Source organism: Apus apus, chromosome 7, assembly GCF_020740795.1.
Source record: "Apus apus isolate bApuApu2 chromosome 7, bApuApu2.pri.cur, whole genome shotgun sequence".
In the NCBI taxonomy this organism is placed as follows: domain Eukaryota; kingdom Metazoa; phylum Chordata; class Aves; order Apodiformes; family Apodidae; genus Apus; species Apus apus.
Genome location: NC_067288.1, coordinates 25685537 through 25701680, shown reverse-complemented (window position 1 = coordinate 25701680; position 16144 = coordinate 25685537). Strand labels below are relative to the sequence as shown.

Genomic DNA, 16144 nt, shown 5'->3' with positions numbered 1-16144 from the left:
GAGTTATTCTTAGTCCATGTTTCTTCCATTCATCTTCCAAAGGCCATCTCCAGAACAGAGGACTACCCACAAAATTCTCAGCAGTCAGTGTGGCCCAAACTAGGGATCTTCTTGCTTTCCATCTCAGAGACATGTCAGTGGTTTTGGTTGATACATTTTGACAAGATTTTAGCTTGTGGGGTAATGGTTTTAAACTGAAAGAGTGAAGATTTAGGTTAGACATCAGGAAAAAATTCTTCACCATGAGGGTAGGAAGGTGCTGGAACAGGTTGCCCAGGGAGGTTCTGGAAGCCCCCTCCCTGGAGGTGTTCAAGGGCAGGTTGGATGAGGCTCCTGCAGCCTGGTCTGGTGTGAGGTGTCCCTGCTCATGCAGGGAGGTTGGAACCTGATCGTCTTTAAGGTCTCTTCCAACCCTAACCATTCGGTGATTCTATGGCAACTCCAACCCAAATACTGAAAATTGTCAGGAATAGTCACTGGCATTTCGGCAGCAGGCCCTGCAGGTGGTGCCACCGGTTCGAGCAGCGGCTGGTGTCTCAATTAGCTCCAGCCATGAATAGACAATCACGTTTCTTCCGGGGGAAGCCTGTGCACAGGGTTTAACTGAGCTTCATTTACCCAAAAAGCGTGGCAGGCTGGCGTCGTGTGACTGAAATCATTTGCAACAAAGCATTCTGGAATGCTGATTGAAACTAATTTTAACTCTAAGCAACTTGCTAGGTGCATTTCCAACGTGCTGCTGCTGTACTCTCAGAAAATTCCATTTGTGCTCAAAACGGCTGGAATTGGATAGGCAGCCGTATTTTGTGTGCGTATCCTGACCACCTCTGGCTTGAATTCACCCGTAGCTAGAGAAGTAGGGTTTGTTGTGTGTTGTTAATGGCTCGCCTGTCTCCGGCTGTTTCTGACAACCCTGACAGTGTCTGCTGGGACAGACTGGACGCAGGGTTCCCCTCTCTTCCAAAAGCACCTGTGAGATCTGCTGTACGACAGAAAGGACTGGTTGCTGGTGATGGTCACGAGCAGCATCTCCCCCCTTCTAAAAATTAGTTTTACGTTCTTTGGCTTCCAGGCCATGAGTGCCCGCGGGCCCGGCTCGGCTCAGGGGTCCGACCGCCCCGAGGACCTGCCCTCAGCAACAGCCCGTCCCGGCGGCGCGAAGCTCCCCGCGGGAAGCGCTAACGATGCTTCCTGCTGGGAACTCCGGGACTGCCCGTCCCCGGGATCCCGAGGGCGGGAGCGCGCAGTGCCGGCCAGCCCGCGCGCTCGTCCCGCCGCTCGTGGCCGCTGCCTGCCCGCGGGAGCGCGCCGGGCGCGGGCGCGGCATCCATCGCTCGGCGCTGCCGGGAGGCGGCGAATCGGGCTCTCGGAGCTCGCGGGCCGGGCTGGCGGCTCCGGCATGGCGGGGTTCGTCAACTTCGAGGACGAGGAGGAGGTGCGGGCCTACCTGGAGAACCTGCACGTGGAGTACAGCTACCAGTGCTTCAAGGAGAAGGACCCGGAGGGTAAGCGCAGCCCGCGCGGCCCCCTGCCCGCCGCCCCGGGGCCGGCGGGAGCCTCAGCCCCCTTACCGGCGCCTTGCAGGCTGCCAGAGCCTCGCCGACTACCTGGAGGCCGTGAAGAAGGACTTCGCGGCGGCGGCGCGGGTGCTGCGCGACAACTGCGAGGGGCACGGGCACAGCGAGAGCTGCTACAAGCTGGGGGCCTACCAGGCGGTCGGCAAAGGTGAGCGGCGCTGGGCGGCCTGGCCGCCGCGTCCCTGACCCGCTTTCCCTCCCTTTCCTGCCCCCTGAAGCCCTCCTGCCCGCCGCCCGGCACCCCGTGCCCGCGCCGCTGGTGCTCGGCACAGCTGCGGGTGCGGCGGGATGTCCCGCGGGGGCTCCCCCGGCGTCCCGGTCTGCGCGGGGCGGGGACGCGGTCCTTGCTGCAGAGCTGCCGAACGCCTGCCTTTCCTCCTGACCTTGAAAACTGCCCGTCCTGCCTCTTTTATGGTCGCAGAATAAAAGCTGGGCAAGGGTGGAAAACCTTAAATTGTTCTTTCTGAAGAATCATCTTCAGGTTAACTACTAGTTAACTCATTATGGCTGTATAACTGACAAGTATATCCCGCGCTGAATCTTGTTGCGTGTCCTGTTCTTAAAATTTGGATTTCCTCTTATCCTGCATGTTCTTTTTTAGAGAAAGTAAGGAAGACATAAACCTAGACTGTAACACCTCTTACAGGCACATAAATAGGCCCCAAGTCTGCCCGAGATGTATCTGCTGGTACAGTGACAGCAAGCAGTTAAACTACTGAGTATTCTTCCAAGTGACAGTACTAGGAAGGAAGATGATATTTTGCTCCAGTTAAAAACTAGTAACCATCTCAGTGCACCTGTAGGTATACTGGCAAAAGAGTACTTTGTCTAGTGAGCCATTAAGAAATCTGTAGATGCAGTAGTAGAAATAGTGTTTGGGGTTTTTTTGTCTGTGTAAGGTGTGATCACTGGGGAGTGGAGGAGGGCTTCCTAACTTGAAGACATTAACAAAACCTTTGCAACTGAGACAACCATAGTGCCTCTCAAGTCCTAAATGGTGTCTGTAGCATCTGAAGTAGGGTTTAGGTTATGGTTGGACTTGATGATCTTCAAGGTCCCTACCAACCAGGATGATTCTATTCTATGAAGAATTTATTTACTGAAAGAGTTGTTGGACAGTGCCCAGGGAGGTGTTGGTGTCACCGTCCCTGGAGGTGTTTAAAATAAATGCAGATGTAGTGCTTAGCAACATGATTTAAGCACTGAACGGGTAAATTAAGTTATGGTAGGGGGATTTAGGTTATGGCTGGACTTGATGATCTTCAAGGTCCCTTCCAACCAGGATGATTCTACGATTCTCTGGTAAGTGAGGGATGCTGCCTTTCCCACAGAGCACTGGGAAGCATGTTGCAAAGCACAGAACTTCCATGTGTTTTGAAGTGTCTTTCCAGTTATCTTTTGGTTTCTTGGCTGACAGGTGGACTCAACCCAGACTTGAAAGCTGCCTACAACTCTTTTATGAAGTCATGTGAGAAAGAAGGGAAGAAGTCAGCCAACGCGTGCCATAACGTCGGGCTGTTGGCCCATGATGGGAGAATAAACGATGATAAACCTGACCCTGTTGTCGCTAGAGACTATTACACAAAAGCCTGTGATGGCAACTTTGCTCCTAGCTGCTTCAACCTCAGTGTTATATACCTCCAAGGAGCACCTGGGGTCCCTAAGGACATGAACCATGCTCTGAAGTACTCCCTGAAAGGGTGTGAGCTGGGTCACATATGGGCCTGTGCCAACGCCAGTCGAATGTACAAACTGGGAGATGGCATTGAGAAGAATGATGCTAAGGCAGAGGATTTGAAAAACAGGGCAAAAAAGTTGCATAGAGAACAGAAAGAAGCCCCACATTCTTTCGTATTTGGGGAGTAAGGCTGTCAGGTGCAGTTACTAAGACTGCAGTTTTAAATGGCAAGTGAACTTGTTATTTAAATGGTGAGCATACAGTTTTTGCTTACAACAAAGAAATATCCTGTAAGTATTTGCATATGCAAATAAACATATTTTTGTGGATTTAAAAAACTACTAACTCTGGTGTGCCTTTCTACACACAAGTTCCTAAGTGCATTGCTCAGATCCCTCCTCTCCTTTAAAGAACACAAAACTTAGGGCCTGTTGGAGGTTTGTCCCCATGGTTTCAGACAAAAGGCTCTCTCTTGTGTCTAGCACTTCAGTGTCAAGGCCTGTGCTCAGAGCAGTTCTAACACACACACAACTCACAGTTGCAGGGTATCCCAAACTCAGGTGTTCAGAGCTGTGCCATTTCTCTTACAACTGTGGAACTTGGACAGTGTGCACACTTGGGTGATCTGCTCTAAGGCTGCTTTGTACCAGGATGGCTTGAGAAACTTGACAAGGTTTATTTGCTGAAGGTAACATTTGTTATACTTAAGGCTGTATTTGGATTTGCTTATTTAGATATATTCTGCCATTTTAACATTTAAATGGCACTTGTAGAGAGGAGAAAAACAAGGTATTACTTTTTATAGGGAGAAATAATAATTTGACATCTTGCTGATGTTTAGATTATATATTTAATGTCATCACTTAATTTGAGAATTTGTTATTTCTCAATTCAGTCTGTAAGTTTTACAGGCTGTTAGTATAATTATTTAATTTGTGCAAATGCTTATTATGGACTCCTTTTGTACACTTCGATTTTATAAATAATTAAGCATTCAGTTGGAACCAGGTTTTATGTGTATAAATATACGCAAAGTTTGTGATGTGTGTGTGTGTGTTGCTGCAAATTTGCTGCTGATTTAGAACATGCTCTCTGTGGTCTGAATAAAGATACAAACTTACTATTGAAGTTAATCAGGCGGGAGAAAAAACAACACGAACTTGGGCATTGCCACAATTCAAAGCAGAATTGTTAGAATCTGCTGTCTCCACGCAGAGCACGTATGAATTAAAGCAGTGATTCCAACTTCACTGCCCTTCTGACAGACCTCTTGGAAGGGACGTGCTTAGTGCTCAATGAAAACCCCCGCAGCACAGTGGTGAGAGGGACACGCTGTCACCGCAGGTGGCAGCAGGTGAAAACCATCCCAACCTGCCTTTCCTGGAAGGCCCACGGCTCCTGATTTCAGCAGCCTGCAAAGAAAAAATAATAAAAATTGCAGTGGTGACAAAAGTGAGATTAATTTTTCTGTTACCGTGGCTTATATTTTACGGCAGTTCAAGAAGGTAAAGCTCTTCTAGAGGAACACACTTGGGAAAGGTAAGTGCTCCCTCTGTGGAGCGTAGCAGCCCACTCATCAGAGTTTGGAAGCTGTGTGTGCAGAAGTGAGCAATTACAGGTGACTCAAGGTGTTGGAGAATTGGTTGACATTTTGAGCCCTGATCTTTGCTTTTTTGAGCTTGTAATGCCCCTGCCTCCAAGTGGCTTGTTCAGATCCTCAGTCCAAATGAACCTGCAGGCTTTCTTCCACCAGGACTGATGACTGCCAGTGATCCCCAGGGAACTTCCAGCCGACACAGCAAATGGGCAGCTGGGAACATCTTCAATAACTGTGACACACTTTGCAGATAATTAAAGCCACATAAAGTCCATGTTGCAGGGAGGCTGTTTCATAGCACTTGAGAAGTCAGAGACTTGCAGAGTTTAAGTATTATAAAATGAGCAATTCTCATAAAAGCTGCTAAATTTGTTGGTACAGATTAGTTTATGAAGTATGATCCAAATTTTGTACCACTGGTGGAAAAGGCAAACCCAAATGAAGGAATGCTCTTTTGTTACACTAAAACACCATCCAAACCAGTGGCAAGTGTTTTCAGGCTGTCTGTGAACAGGTTGCTGCCTGTTTTAGAACAGAATAAAACCACCTATCTTTTATCACACACAGTGATGATGTAGCAGATGCATTAGATGGGTAAGGCCCTCTCCTATTTGACTATTTTCCCTCCAAAGTGACAAAGCATTAAAAAAAACAAGAACAAAAAAACACACCAAGAAAAGATCAGCCAGATTTACACACTGTAAATTTTATGTGGTTAATGCAGTCTGTAGCAGAGACTACAGACTCTACTAATAGCAGGCTGTGCTCAGCCTACAGTGTCTGTTCAGGAGATGTGATCAAAATCTGTAAGAGGTGAAAATTGTACTGCAAGTCTTGGCTTATAAACATCTTGCTCTGCTATTATGAGGGTATTACCAAAAAGCTGATGGCTTCCTGCTCTTTCTTTTTACTTGATGTCAGAAAGGCTATATTTGATGTCCTCTTGGGAAGAAAATTGCTCCTCCAAAGCCTCTGAGGTCATAAAGAAAGAGTGATAGATACGTGATCATAATAGCATACGTGGAGATAGGGAAGACCTGTTGATCTCTTCAGGATTAGTGGATTGTCTAAGAAATAAAAGGGTTTAATCTCAGCTTCACAGCTCCTGAACCACTGCTTTCTCTTCCATTTGTATTAATCTTAGCATACAGCTGCTCTCCTTTAATAAAGCAGCAACGTGCTTCAGAAGGAATGCTGACCAACTCTAATTAATTAAATAGACTTATGAATACATGGCTCTGAATGATGAAAGCATTCGCTGCAGGATGCTTTCTGCAGCTGTGAAAAGATCACCAGAGGAGTGCTGGTTTTGTTCTGAGATGTGAACAACACTGACACTCCATCACGTTGTGTTGTTGCTTGTAATTTAGATTAATTCTGGACAAAAGATGTTATCAGGTAGCGGAACCACATGACGTAGAAACTGAAAACCAGGCTTGTGGTGGTGGTTCCGTTTCTGTATTACATTGTCATAAAATTAGCTCTTCTTCAGCTGTCAGTGACAACTCCTCTCTGAAATGTATGTGTGAAGGTAGGTCTTGTAGCTGAACACACCTGCCTAGATGGACAGTCTGGGAGACTTCATATGTGTCATTGCCACACCAGGAAAGCAAAGCAACATGAGCCTTGTTACAGCCCAGGCTTCTTGTTCAGTGCAAAAAGAATTTCACTCTGTCTGCAATTTTTCATTTCAGCATGTGAGAGAGAACTCTCCCAGGTAGCTCTTCTCCTCCTTTGGTAGATGGAGAAGGAAGAATTCCTCCTTTCCTTCTGCTTCCTAGCTTCTCACCCACTAGACCTCAGCCCGAGACAGTTCTGCTCACGGTTGGGCTTTTTTGGGGGGTGTAGCAAGAAGGCAGAGGGAGGAAAAGGAGTCATAGCAAAGCAAGAAACAGATCAGAAAATAAGTAAGAGCTGTATTACTATTGCAATAGTTTGTGCTGGGTTAACACCCAGGGATTCAATTCAGGTCCTAATATTAGGCCATTTGTGTGCACCCATAATGACACCCCCAATCCAGAGACCCCCAGTCTAAGACTCAGGATTGTACAAAGTCCCTAGTATATATTTCAGTACCAAACACTAGAATCCTGCTTGGATTTTCCAGACACCGTATCAACAATATGGCCCAGAATCCACACACAAATAAAAAGATTTCTCCAAGACAAGACTTCATTCTGGGCCAAATTTTTGATGTCTAATTTCACATGCCATCTCTGTAGCCTCCCAGTGCTTTCATTTTTCAGTATCCACACTTGAAACAAACACAATAACCAAAACCACAATAATTACACAAATTTCATTCTCTATCACATTTCTAATAATTTGTTATTGCTCTTTACTCTTAGTTACAATTAACAATGGTATATCTGTTCCAAATATGATGTTTTATACTTCTTACATATACACTTTGTTTTACAGTCTTGTTTGTAATATGGTTTTGTAGTATAGTCTCTTTTGTAATTCCTTTTTTCCCCTAGGTCAACTAGGAAGAAATTTGTGTGATATGCAATTATAAAATTAAGGCCACTTTGGAGTGGTGGTTTCAGATGGGGATTTATGAACAGCACAGGCACAATGCACACATATGCTCCAATTCACGAGTATGGTGGGAGTTCTCTGCAAGATCTCATTCTGTCTGTGCAAAACTGAAATCCAGTGCTTCAAGCATACTCTGGAGAGTTTTTCTCAGCTAATGAGAGGCTTCTGGTAAAAGAGAAGACAGAAAGAAGTGACAGCACTTGTCACCCTCAGCATTCTAGTGCACTTCACCCGGTGAACCACAAGAAAGACAGAGTTGCTTTCCAGCTCACAGCCCTTACGGAGCTGGAGTAAGAAAGCCATTGAAGAAAAATGTTGTTTGGCCATGATGTAATTTCATAACTTGAAAAGGAAGCTAATCTGCATTTATTAGAAGCTCCTTATCCTGACAGTCTTCATTTGGCATGGCCAGCAGGGCCAGGGAGGGGATTCTGCCCCTCTGCTCTGGGGAGGCCCCACCTGGAATCCTGCTTACAGTTCTGGGCCCCTCAGCACAAGAAAGATACAGAGCTGTTGGAGAGGGTCCAGAGAAGGGCCATGAAGATGATCAAAGGGCTGGAGCACCTCTGCTATGAAGACAGGCTGAGAGAGCTGGGTCTGTTCAGCCTGGAGAAGAGGAGGCTCTGTGGAGACCTTCTAGTGGCCTTCCAGTACTTTAAAGGGGCTACAGGAACACCACAGCATGGGATTTTTGATGAACAGACACTGGTCCTCAGAGAGATTATATATCATTTGAGGTTAAAAGCTTTATATCTTTTTGAAACTCTGAGCTTATTTCAAATTCTTTTCTGGTGGGTTTTGTGAGTTTTACACATTCCTCAGAGCCCAGGGGCTGACACCAGAGGATGCTGGGGACTGTCATGGTTGCAAAAGCCACAGAATGTGAGCAGATGCAATCCGGGGGATGGTTTCTAGAGGAGCAGCACAAAGGTTTTGTTACACTAAAAACCCATTTAACCAAAATGTCTCTGCAGTGTACTTGGCTTTGTAATTTCTGTTTTCTGTGTATTACAGCATGAAACACTTGAGTGTGATGTTTGCTGACTGCTCTGCCCACTGCTCCCACAACAGCCTATGGACATTTCCAGATCACACCATCACTCTGTAGTGACAGTGTTGATCCATTGATGGTTTAAACTGCAACACAAATCAAAAGCCAGTTAGTACAGTTCTATAAATCACAGGAGATAGGCAAGCCCCATAGTGATCAATTCTAATTCTCTATGAACTTTCTTTCCTGATCTAATGCCATCCTAACACTTGTGTTAAACTAAAGCCTGCAGTCAGAATATATCTCCTTGTGCAGGACCTGCATGTGCCCCCAGTGCTCTTTAGGTAATTCAGTCCTTTCAAATGCAGGATGGTTTTGCCTTAGTCATGATGCAGTTAACAAGCTGCAACCTCAGGCTATATTTATACCATACCAGAGCCCTGGTATGTAAACATTTTGTATACACTATTTTCCCCATTATAATCTTTGGGGATTCAATAAAGGATCTTGAGGTATGATTTGGGTAAATAAATACCCTCCCCTCGATTTCAAGGAATATTTTCCTTCAGCATTCTGCAGTACTGAGCCAGGATACTAGCTGCCATTCCAGAAGACGAGAACTTCACCCCAAATCATGGAAAAGTTTTACAGCTTGGAAGCACCAGTAGGAAGGCTGCCCTCTGGAGAGCCAAAGGTGAGGTCTTCTGCCAGAGTGAGATGCCAGCATGGCAGACAACCTGGGAAAAAGACACATGGAGGCAAAGACACCTGGTGCTCAGGAGCCTCCTCCTAACACTGCTGAGGAGCAGCAAGCCTCAGGCTGCTCATGCTTCACTTAGAGCATTTAATGTTGCCTGGGACATACATTAGGTGACAGAAGGAAAGTAAGTAACATCTCTTCATGCTTAAGTACAAAAGAACAGAGCTTTTTATTCAGTTCCTGTTCACTAGATTGACTCAGAGAGATTGTGAGACTGGAAAATGGATATAACCTTGAAAACTAATTGCATTGAACATTAATACTGGAAAATTTTATTTCAGAAAGATCCTTGTGCAGTTTCAGATATGGGATGTTTCTCTGCTTTTGTCATGACACTGCAAATTGATAAAATGAATGTGTGGAGAGGAATTGACTGAGTATTCTCTGTGCTTGGAGGCTGGAACTAATAAGTGAAACACAAATGCTGTTTCTTGTCAGAAATTGCTATGTGCAATCCTGCTCAGCCTATAAATACAGTTAAAACCAAAGGGACCCTACACACTTTCTGCAGCACATCAAGCATCAGCTTCCTTCAGCTGGGACCTATGTAATTGTTCTAAAGGACTAGCTGGAGTGTAACTTACCCTGCCCAAACACTTCAAGATAGTTCATAGCAGAGCTGCAGAAGAAAAAGAGGATCAAAATACCAGAGTCTGAAAACAAAGGTGGGTTCACAGCAAAAATGAACCAGAATAAATTGTCTAGCAGGGAAATTATTTCTAGCTAGAACTTACCTGTCCTTACACAAAATGAGATCAACTGACTAAATAATTCAAAGTGAATTCTATTTTCTTCTAATTTCTCAATCAGTAAAAGAACAAGTAATTCAATTTGGCTGTTGAAGCATCTCCTGATCCCAAGAAAACATCCAATCAAACTGCGTTCTTCTGCCTTCAGAATGCAGCAAGGGCTACAGTAACACTGTGTGCAATGGAGAGCCTCCTGCTAGGGCTCTTTATGGATGCTAAACTACCTTGTTTAGCTCTGGAGTTAAATAGATGGTAATTTCCAGACCTTGGTCCCAGGTATGTTCCTACAGGAAATCAGCACAATCCAAAGCTTAATTTGCTAATTTAACAAAGGAACCAGCTCCAGATAATGGATCTGATATTCTGATATCAGGTCTTTCCTGAAATATAATCCTAAATCAGGCCAAATTAGCTCTCAGATATCTGCAAAGTGTCTAGACAACCTGAAACAGAAATAATTCACCAGTTCAAGATCTCCTCCATTAATTCCTCTACAATCCACATGGGGTGAAATTCCCAGTGGTAATATGCCCCTAAATCACCAACATAAGGCTGTTAATGTGCATCTACTAGGTAATGGCCTCCACGGAGTTAAAACCCCTGCAGGGCAGAGGGGCTGAAGGCTGGGACAGAAATGTGGTCTTTCATCACAGGCTCCTTCACTTTCTGCTTGTAGCCAAAGCTGAACCAGAGGGCAGGTGCACACACACAAAGAGGTCTGATTTTTGGAAGCTGAGCCAGTTGTTTTTAGTTCAGATCCAGCTGTGGATTTGTTTGATGGGATTACAATAGCTCTTTGAAGCATTTCCAGAACCCACTACAGGCTGAAGAATGCCCCAGCACTTCAGGTTGCAGGCAGTCTAAGAGCTCAGAGCGAATAAAATATTAGAACTAGCCATCTATTTTTTTTAAAAAAGAAACCCTAACCCCACAACAAAACTCTAATGCTTTCTTGCTCTGGAGACCCTTTTGTGTGCTGTCCTCTCTCCATGCTGTTCAGCTGTGTTTTTCTTATTTTCCTGCAGGAGGACTGTTCCCTTGGATACCAGTGCTGGCCTCTCATGGTTGGCACTTGGGCACTCAGCACAACAGGATGAAAACATCGCTGTTTTTCTCTCTTTCCTGTAGGAGCACAGGGAACACAACTGCACAGGTTTCTGGTAGGCAATAGCTCCAGGTGATACCACTGCATCAGGTTATGAGATTTCACCTTTCCAGGTGCAGCTCTGATAGATCCCTGTATTTCTGCTGGTCACTGCCTTGTCAGAGAAGTGCTAACAGGAGGAGAGGTTTGGGGCTTGTTTCTCTGCCTTCCTGCACAGGACATAGCACACACTACCCTCAGCTGCTCCAGCCTGGAAGGTTTCTTTTTAGCCATGTACATCATCATCATCACCGTCGTACGTCACGAAGCGTAACACGCACAGCCAGTCTCATGCCAACAGGAGGGGTGGGTCACAGCAGACACAGCTGATGCCTGGGAGCTGAAATCACTGTCTGTTCATCTTTCTGGTTTTTTGTATTAAGGACATTATTGCTTCTGCATTAGAGGACTAAGAACACTCTTGTGTCCTCACCAGACCTCAAGGTCCCACCTTCATTTGCTATCCAGTGCTCCATGAAACTCACTTTCATGAAAGCCTCTGTGCAGCAACCTCTGCACAACAACCTGACCTCTGTACTCCCACCAGAGTCTGAGGCTGTTCTCATTTAAAATACTGTTATGTTGAGGGAATCAAAGGCATCTTTTCCACTGAAGTGCCTGGAGCACACTAATGTCCTTCTGCAATCATTAAATGCAACAAAGGGACCCTGATTCAGAGGGCAAGGTGAGGCTTGCAGTCTCTATGGAAACTGGAGACCAGTCTAATGACAGGGCAGAAGAGGAAGCAAGAACACAAGGCCATCAGATGAACAGAAACCATTGGATCTCAGACAAAATTTGAGAAAATGAGGCACTAAGTGTGATGAGCAGATGAGGATTTGTACACTAGGATGCTGGGAACCTGGGAAAGACTTGTGGTGATTTGTAATCACCAAGTCCTGTGGTGCAGCAAAAGGAAATGCTGACACCACTAATCTGCACTGGGAGAAAAAGAGGAAAAGTCAGAAATGCAGGAGGACTACACTGCTTTTATATTTTTTTCCTCATGTTTTTTGTTGTGGCTGTGCCAGGTGAAAATATGAGCAGATCTCATAAGTCAGGGACATGCCAGGTGCACATGCTGAATTATTCCATCTTTGTAAGCAGGGCTGCTGGCTTTGCCCACCAGAAAGACTCAAGAAAAGAGAGAAGGCACCACGGGGAGGAAGAACATGGGAGGCACTGGTGCACGAGCTGCATTCAGGCTTTAGCTGTTTTCCAGGAATTTGCACCATTCCTGCTTAGTTCAAGAACAGGGAGGAGGTGATTAGCAGGCTGGTTTGCTGAGCCTTTTAGGAATGCTCTCCAATGGCTGTGGTGCAGTTCCCCAGAAAAGAGAGTCCATGGCAGTGTCCATTGCTGGCACAGACAGCCCTGCTCTCACCTTCCTGGGAAGCACATCCAAGAGGCCAAAGCTGCTCATCTGGCTGAACAACCTGAGATGGTTGTTTGAAAAGTTTATGTCATGAGCTGGAATAGAAGAGAATACATTGTCCTCTACAAAGATGACTTACCATTTTTTCAGCCAAAACCTTCATTTCAGACAAAGGAAGTGGAAGGAAGCCCAGTAAGGTCCGTGTGAAAACAGAACTCACCCATCTACCCAGCTCAGTAAAAAGCTCTTGGTGCGACCCGACAACTCAGCCCATTTCCTTTCAATCACCTCACTTAGCAGAAGGCCTCAAACCCCTTTCACTGGCACAATTCTCTCAGATTTCCAAGAGATAAGACACCAAATCCCATTTGCATATCCTGCCATTTCCTTTTTGCATTAAAACTCTGAGCTGGCCTTTTCAGGTCAGTGCTACCTTATCACCCTTCCCACAAAGGCTTCGGTCATACGGAACTGAATTCCTGTTCATTTCATCCCTCATGCCTCAGAGTTCACAATTCAAAATGCCAAGTGCTAGAGTGGGATCTCCAGCAAACATTAGGAAAAATTGTCAGACTCTTGATAGCTCTCCCAACCCCTTGTGACACCACAAGGACACTCATGGCAAGCAAGAGGGAGGACTTGTACTTCTGAGAACTCACCTACCTCCAGTGCCCAGCTGAAGTACTTTCTGTTCTAGCATCAATGCCTTGGGACTCTCCTTTCATCCCCTAGAAAATGCTGCCTTGGCAAATCAGCTGGGGTGGCATCTTTGCTGCATGTTGGCCAAGTGTCACCTACAAGCAGAACCACAAGAGGCTGCAGCAGTGCTCTTCATACAGAGAGGAAGCAAACTGTCATGGTTACACCCATACCTCAGTCTATGCCATCTGCAACATCACAAAGTACATAAACACATTTTGCATTACATACTCTGTATAAAAATACATTGCATCTACTTGAACATGCTTTATCTAAAATTAGTTTCTACTCTCTGCAAACTCAATGGGAATCAACATAAGACCACTCATTTTAACCCCTGAGACTAATGTTGCTTTCCTCTTTCATCACCATGAGTTCATCTCCCTCTCCCTTGAACAGGAAACACAGCAGCCCTGAAGACTGACTAGTGGTAATCAGAAAACATCCGCACCTGCAGGTAGGCAGTGGGAGGCTTTTCAATTAAAAACAGACTTTTAAGAACAAAAGTCTCTGCTTTGAAATGACAAATACATCTTTCAAGGTGTATGAGCTATAAAATTAATTTATGTATTGTGTTTCTTCAAGGATAGTGCTGCTATTAAAGAACTACATGTCTTAATCATTGAAGGAATTAATTTCTGCTTTCTGGAACTAAATATATTCAACAACATTAAAGAAGCACTGGAGAGTTTTTTGAAGGTTTGAAGATAGAACAGCCAGTGTTTACCATTTGCCCAAAAAGAGGTCCCTTTTTTCTAGCTTAGTTTAGGTTTAAAACACAAGTCCAGGTGCCGCGGTGTGTGGACCTGCAGCTCAGAAGTCCTGAATCAGGGCTGTGCGTGGAGGAGCAGAATGATTACCTCTGAGGAAAGCAGAATGGCAAGGAACGAGTGCCTAACTGAGATAAGTGATTTTTATTCATTCTGTTTCCAACTCTTTACTATCTTTAATGCCTGTTGAAATAAAAAATTTGGAAGAAAAATCCTCCCTGGCAGCTTAACTTTCTCACCTTTCAGTTAAATTCTAAGGATGTTTCTGCTCCTTGTTTTCAAGTTCCCAGTAAAGCCAGAGGAAAGCCAGATTTAACATTCATGTTACATTGAAATGTAAGCTGTAAGCAGAATTATAAACAACATCTACAGGCCTCCTTCATATACTACAGAAGAGCTTAGAAAAGTACATCTGTGCACTTCTGTTTCCTTTTTATACTATCTTCCATCTCTCTGCTGCTATTTCCCTAAATAGAAAGGTAATAATATCCATCTATTCCTTGGGGCTCTTGTGAAGGTTCTCAGTTAATATTTATGCAGCAAAATGGAGTTAAGTGCTGTACAAGTGCCCAGCACCATTATTGTTCTCTCCCTCTTCACTAGCACACCATGTACATCCCAAGTACACCAGATAAATACAGAAATCAACTGTCCTCAATGTAAGGCAAGTGAGAGAGGTAACATGACTGCTAGAGCCACTAATTAAAAGTGTTTGCTGTGGGTGATGTCTGTGTCTAACAAAACAACCCACTAAGTTTTAAAGACTTCAATATACTTCTTCAATCATTTGAGCAAGTTCTGTCTGCAGTGAAGAAGCTCTGACAGTATGTCCAAATTAAATATGCTGCATGTTTCCATGTGAGCTGTGCTTTGGAAACCACACATAGAGTAATAAACACAGTAAATAAAGGAGATCTGCAAATAATCACTGAGGAGATTTCCAGATTTTGGAATGCAAAACATACTTGCTGCTTCAGTTGGATTCCTGTTTAAGAAGCAGCTGCTGTGGGAGAGGACAGCCAATGAGGAGAAGAGGGACAGCTCTGCTCTAGAGCTCTGTGCTGGGAAACACCCTGTTCTGGAAGAGGAAAACAAGAAAGACAAATCAAAATCAGAACAAAGACAAATTCCAGAAAGGAAGTCCAGTGGACAGCATTGTGGCTGAGGATGGAAGAGCAGAGGTGATCAGTGGCACACCCTGTTTGGCTGGGTGAGCCCCCCAGGCCCAGGTGTGCAGCACCCAGGGCACACAGCACCCACCACACGTGGGGACCCTCACCCCACAGCTCCTGGCAAAAGGAGGCAGGCCCAGGAGCCCCCTGCACTGGAAAAAACACTCTGCTTTCTCTATCCCACCTTCACTTACATGCTGACTCCCTCTCCCCTTTTTTTTTTTCTTATTACCAACAAAAGTAATCCCTCATTGCCCCAAGCTCTGCTCACCACATACCTTACCTCAGCTGGCTCCATCTTTGCAACTACGGTCACGATTAACCATCATTTCCACAGGTTTTTTAGTGCAGGAATTTAGATTAGCCCCAATATGACTGGGACTTCTCATTTGTCCATCTCCATGTCTTTTCATTTGTTCCATCTCAAAGCTCTGCTGGTTGTGTTTTTACAGCTGTCCAGAATACCTTGAGTTTTGCTGTTGGAACCCCTTGCCTTGACGTAGGAATTGTCCATGATGCAGCATTGTGCTGTTTTCCAGCTGAGGCTGGCATGAATGGTGCACAAGTACTTAAGCTGAAATAGCCTAACAGAAATAGGCTTTTTACACTGCATCATAGCCTGAGATAGAAAATTGCTGCCCTTCTCTTATCAAAATGTTGCAGGGCTGTAATCACAGCTGCTGTTTGCTCAACCGTGCAGCAGTGCCCAGCTGGGTATGGCAGCAAAGGTGCCAGGGGGAAAAGAGAACTTCATACAGAGGATGTTGCAATCAACATCCCTAGTTTGGGAAATTAAAAACACATATTGGACTAAAACTAGGCTCTGAAACCCAATTTGCTTTTATTTTTCCAGAAATAACACTTCATAAGAGCATTCTGCTGGATGTGGCCTTCAGTTGAGGGGAAGTGACTTTTATTCCTGCTCATGCAGATGGAGAGTTGGAGCCCCTTCCTTGGAAACCTCACAGCCATTTTAGAGGGGGTTTACTCAAGGGACTAAACCCTTAACTCCAGGATGGAGTGGCTGAGCCCTCTGCACAACCAGCTCTTTCCTGCATCCCTCTAGATCCAAACAGCCTCCTGTCCCACTC

The 16144-nt window shown here is 45.1% G+C and overlaps 1 protein-coding gene and 1 long non-coding RNA gene across 3 annotated transcripts; one reads left to right on the top strand and one right to left on the bottom strand.

Annotated features, from left to right (window-relative positions):
- The first annotated feature begins 1316 nt into the window (after window positions 1-1316).
- On the top strand, window positions 1317-3593 carry LOC127387338 (cytochrome c oxidase assembly factor 7). 2 transcript variants are annotated; one of them, XM_051625550.1, is made up of 3 exons: window positions 1319-1505; window positions 1585-1725; window positions 2995-3593. In XM_051625550.1, exons 1-3 carry the CDS (start codon window positions 1400-1402, stop codon window positions 3441-3443), a joined length of 696 nt encoding a protein of 231 aa, XP_051481510.1. In that variant the 5' UTR covers window positions 1319-1399; the 3' UTR covers window positions 3444-3593. The 2 variants fall into 2 exon arrangements, with proteins under 2 accessions (XP_051481511.1, XP_051481510.1); XM_051625551.1 differs by lacking the exon at window positions 1585-1725 and having other exon boundaries at window positions 1317-1505.
- Window positions 3594-4216: 623 nt separating this feature from the next.
- On the bottom strand, window positions 4217-15162 carry LOC127387339 (uncharacterized). Its single transcript, XR_007890098.1, has 3 exons — window positions 14847-15162; window positions 13076-13206; window positions 4217-4667 (listed from the first exon to the last, which is right to left on the bottom strand). It is a non-coding gene; the product is annotated as an uncharacterized LOC127387339 (long non-coding RNA).
- Between the last annotated feature and the right edge of the window lie 982 nt (window positions 15163-16144).

What these genes read in the sequence shown, in the direction of transcription:
- LOC127387338 (XM_051625550.1), top strand. Translation starts at nt 1,400, where the DNA reads ATGGCGGGGTTCGTCAACTTCGAGGACGAGGAGGAGGTGCGGGCCTAC. An exon ending in CAAGGAGAAGGACCCGGAGG is followed by an intron (nt 1,506 to 1,584) that starts GTAAGCGCAGCC and finishes GGCGCCTTGCAG; the next exon opens with GCTGCCAGAGCCTCGCCGAC. An exon ending in CTACCAGGCGGTCGGCAAAG is followed by an intron (nt 1,726 to 2,994) that starts GTGAGCGGCGCT and finishes CTTGGCTGACAG; the next exon opens with GTGGACTCAACCCAGACTTG.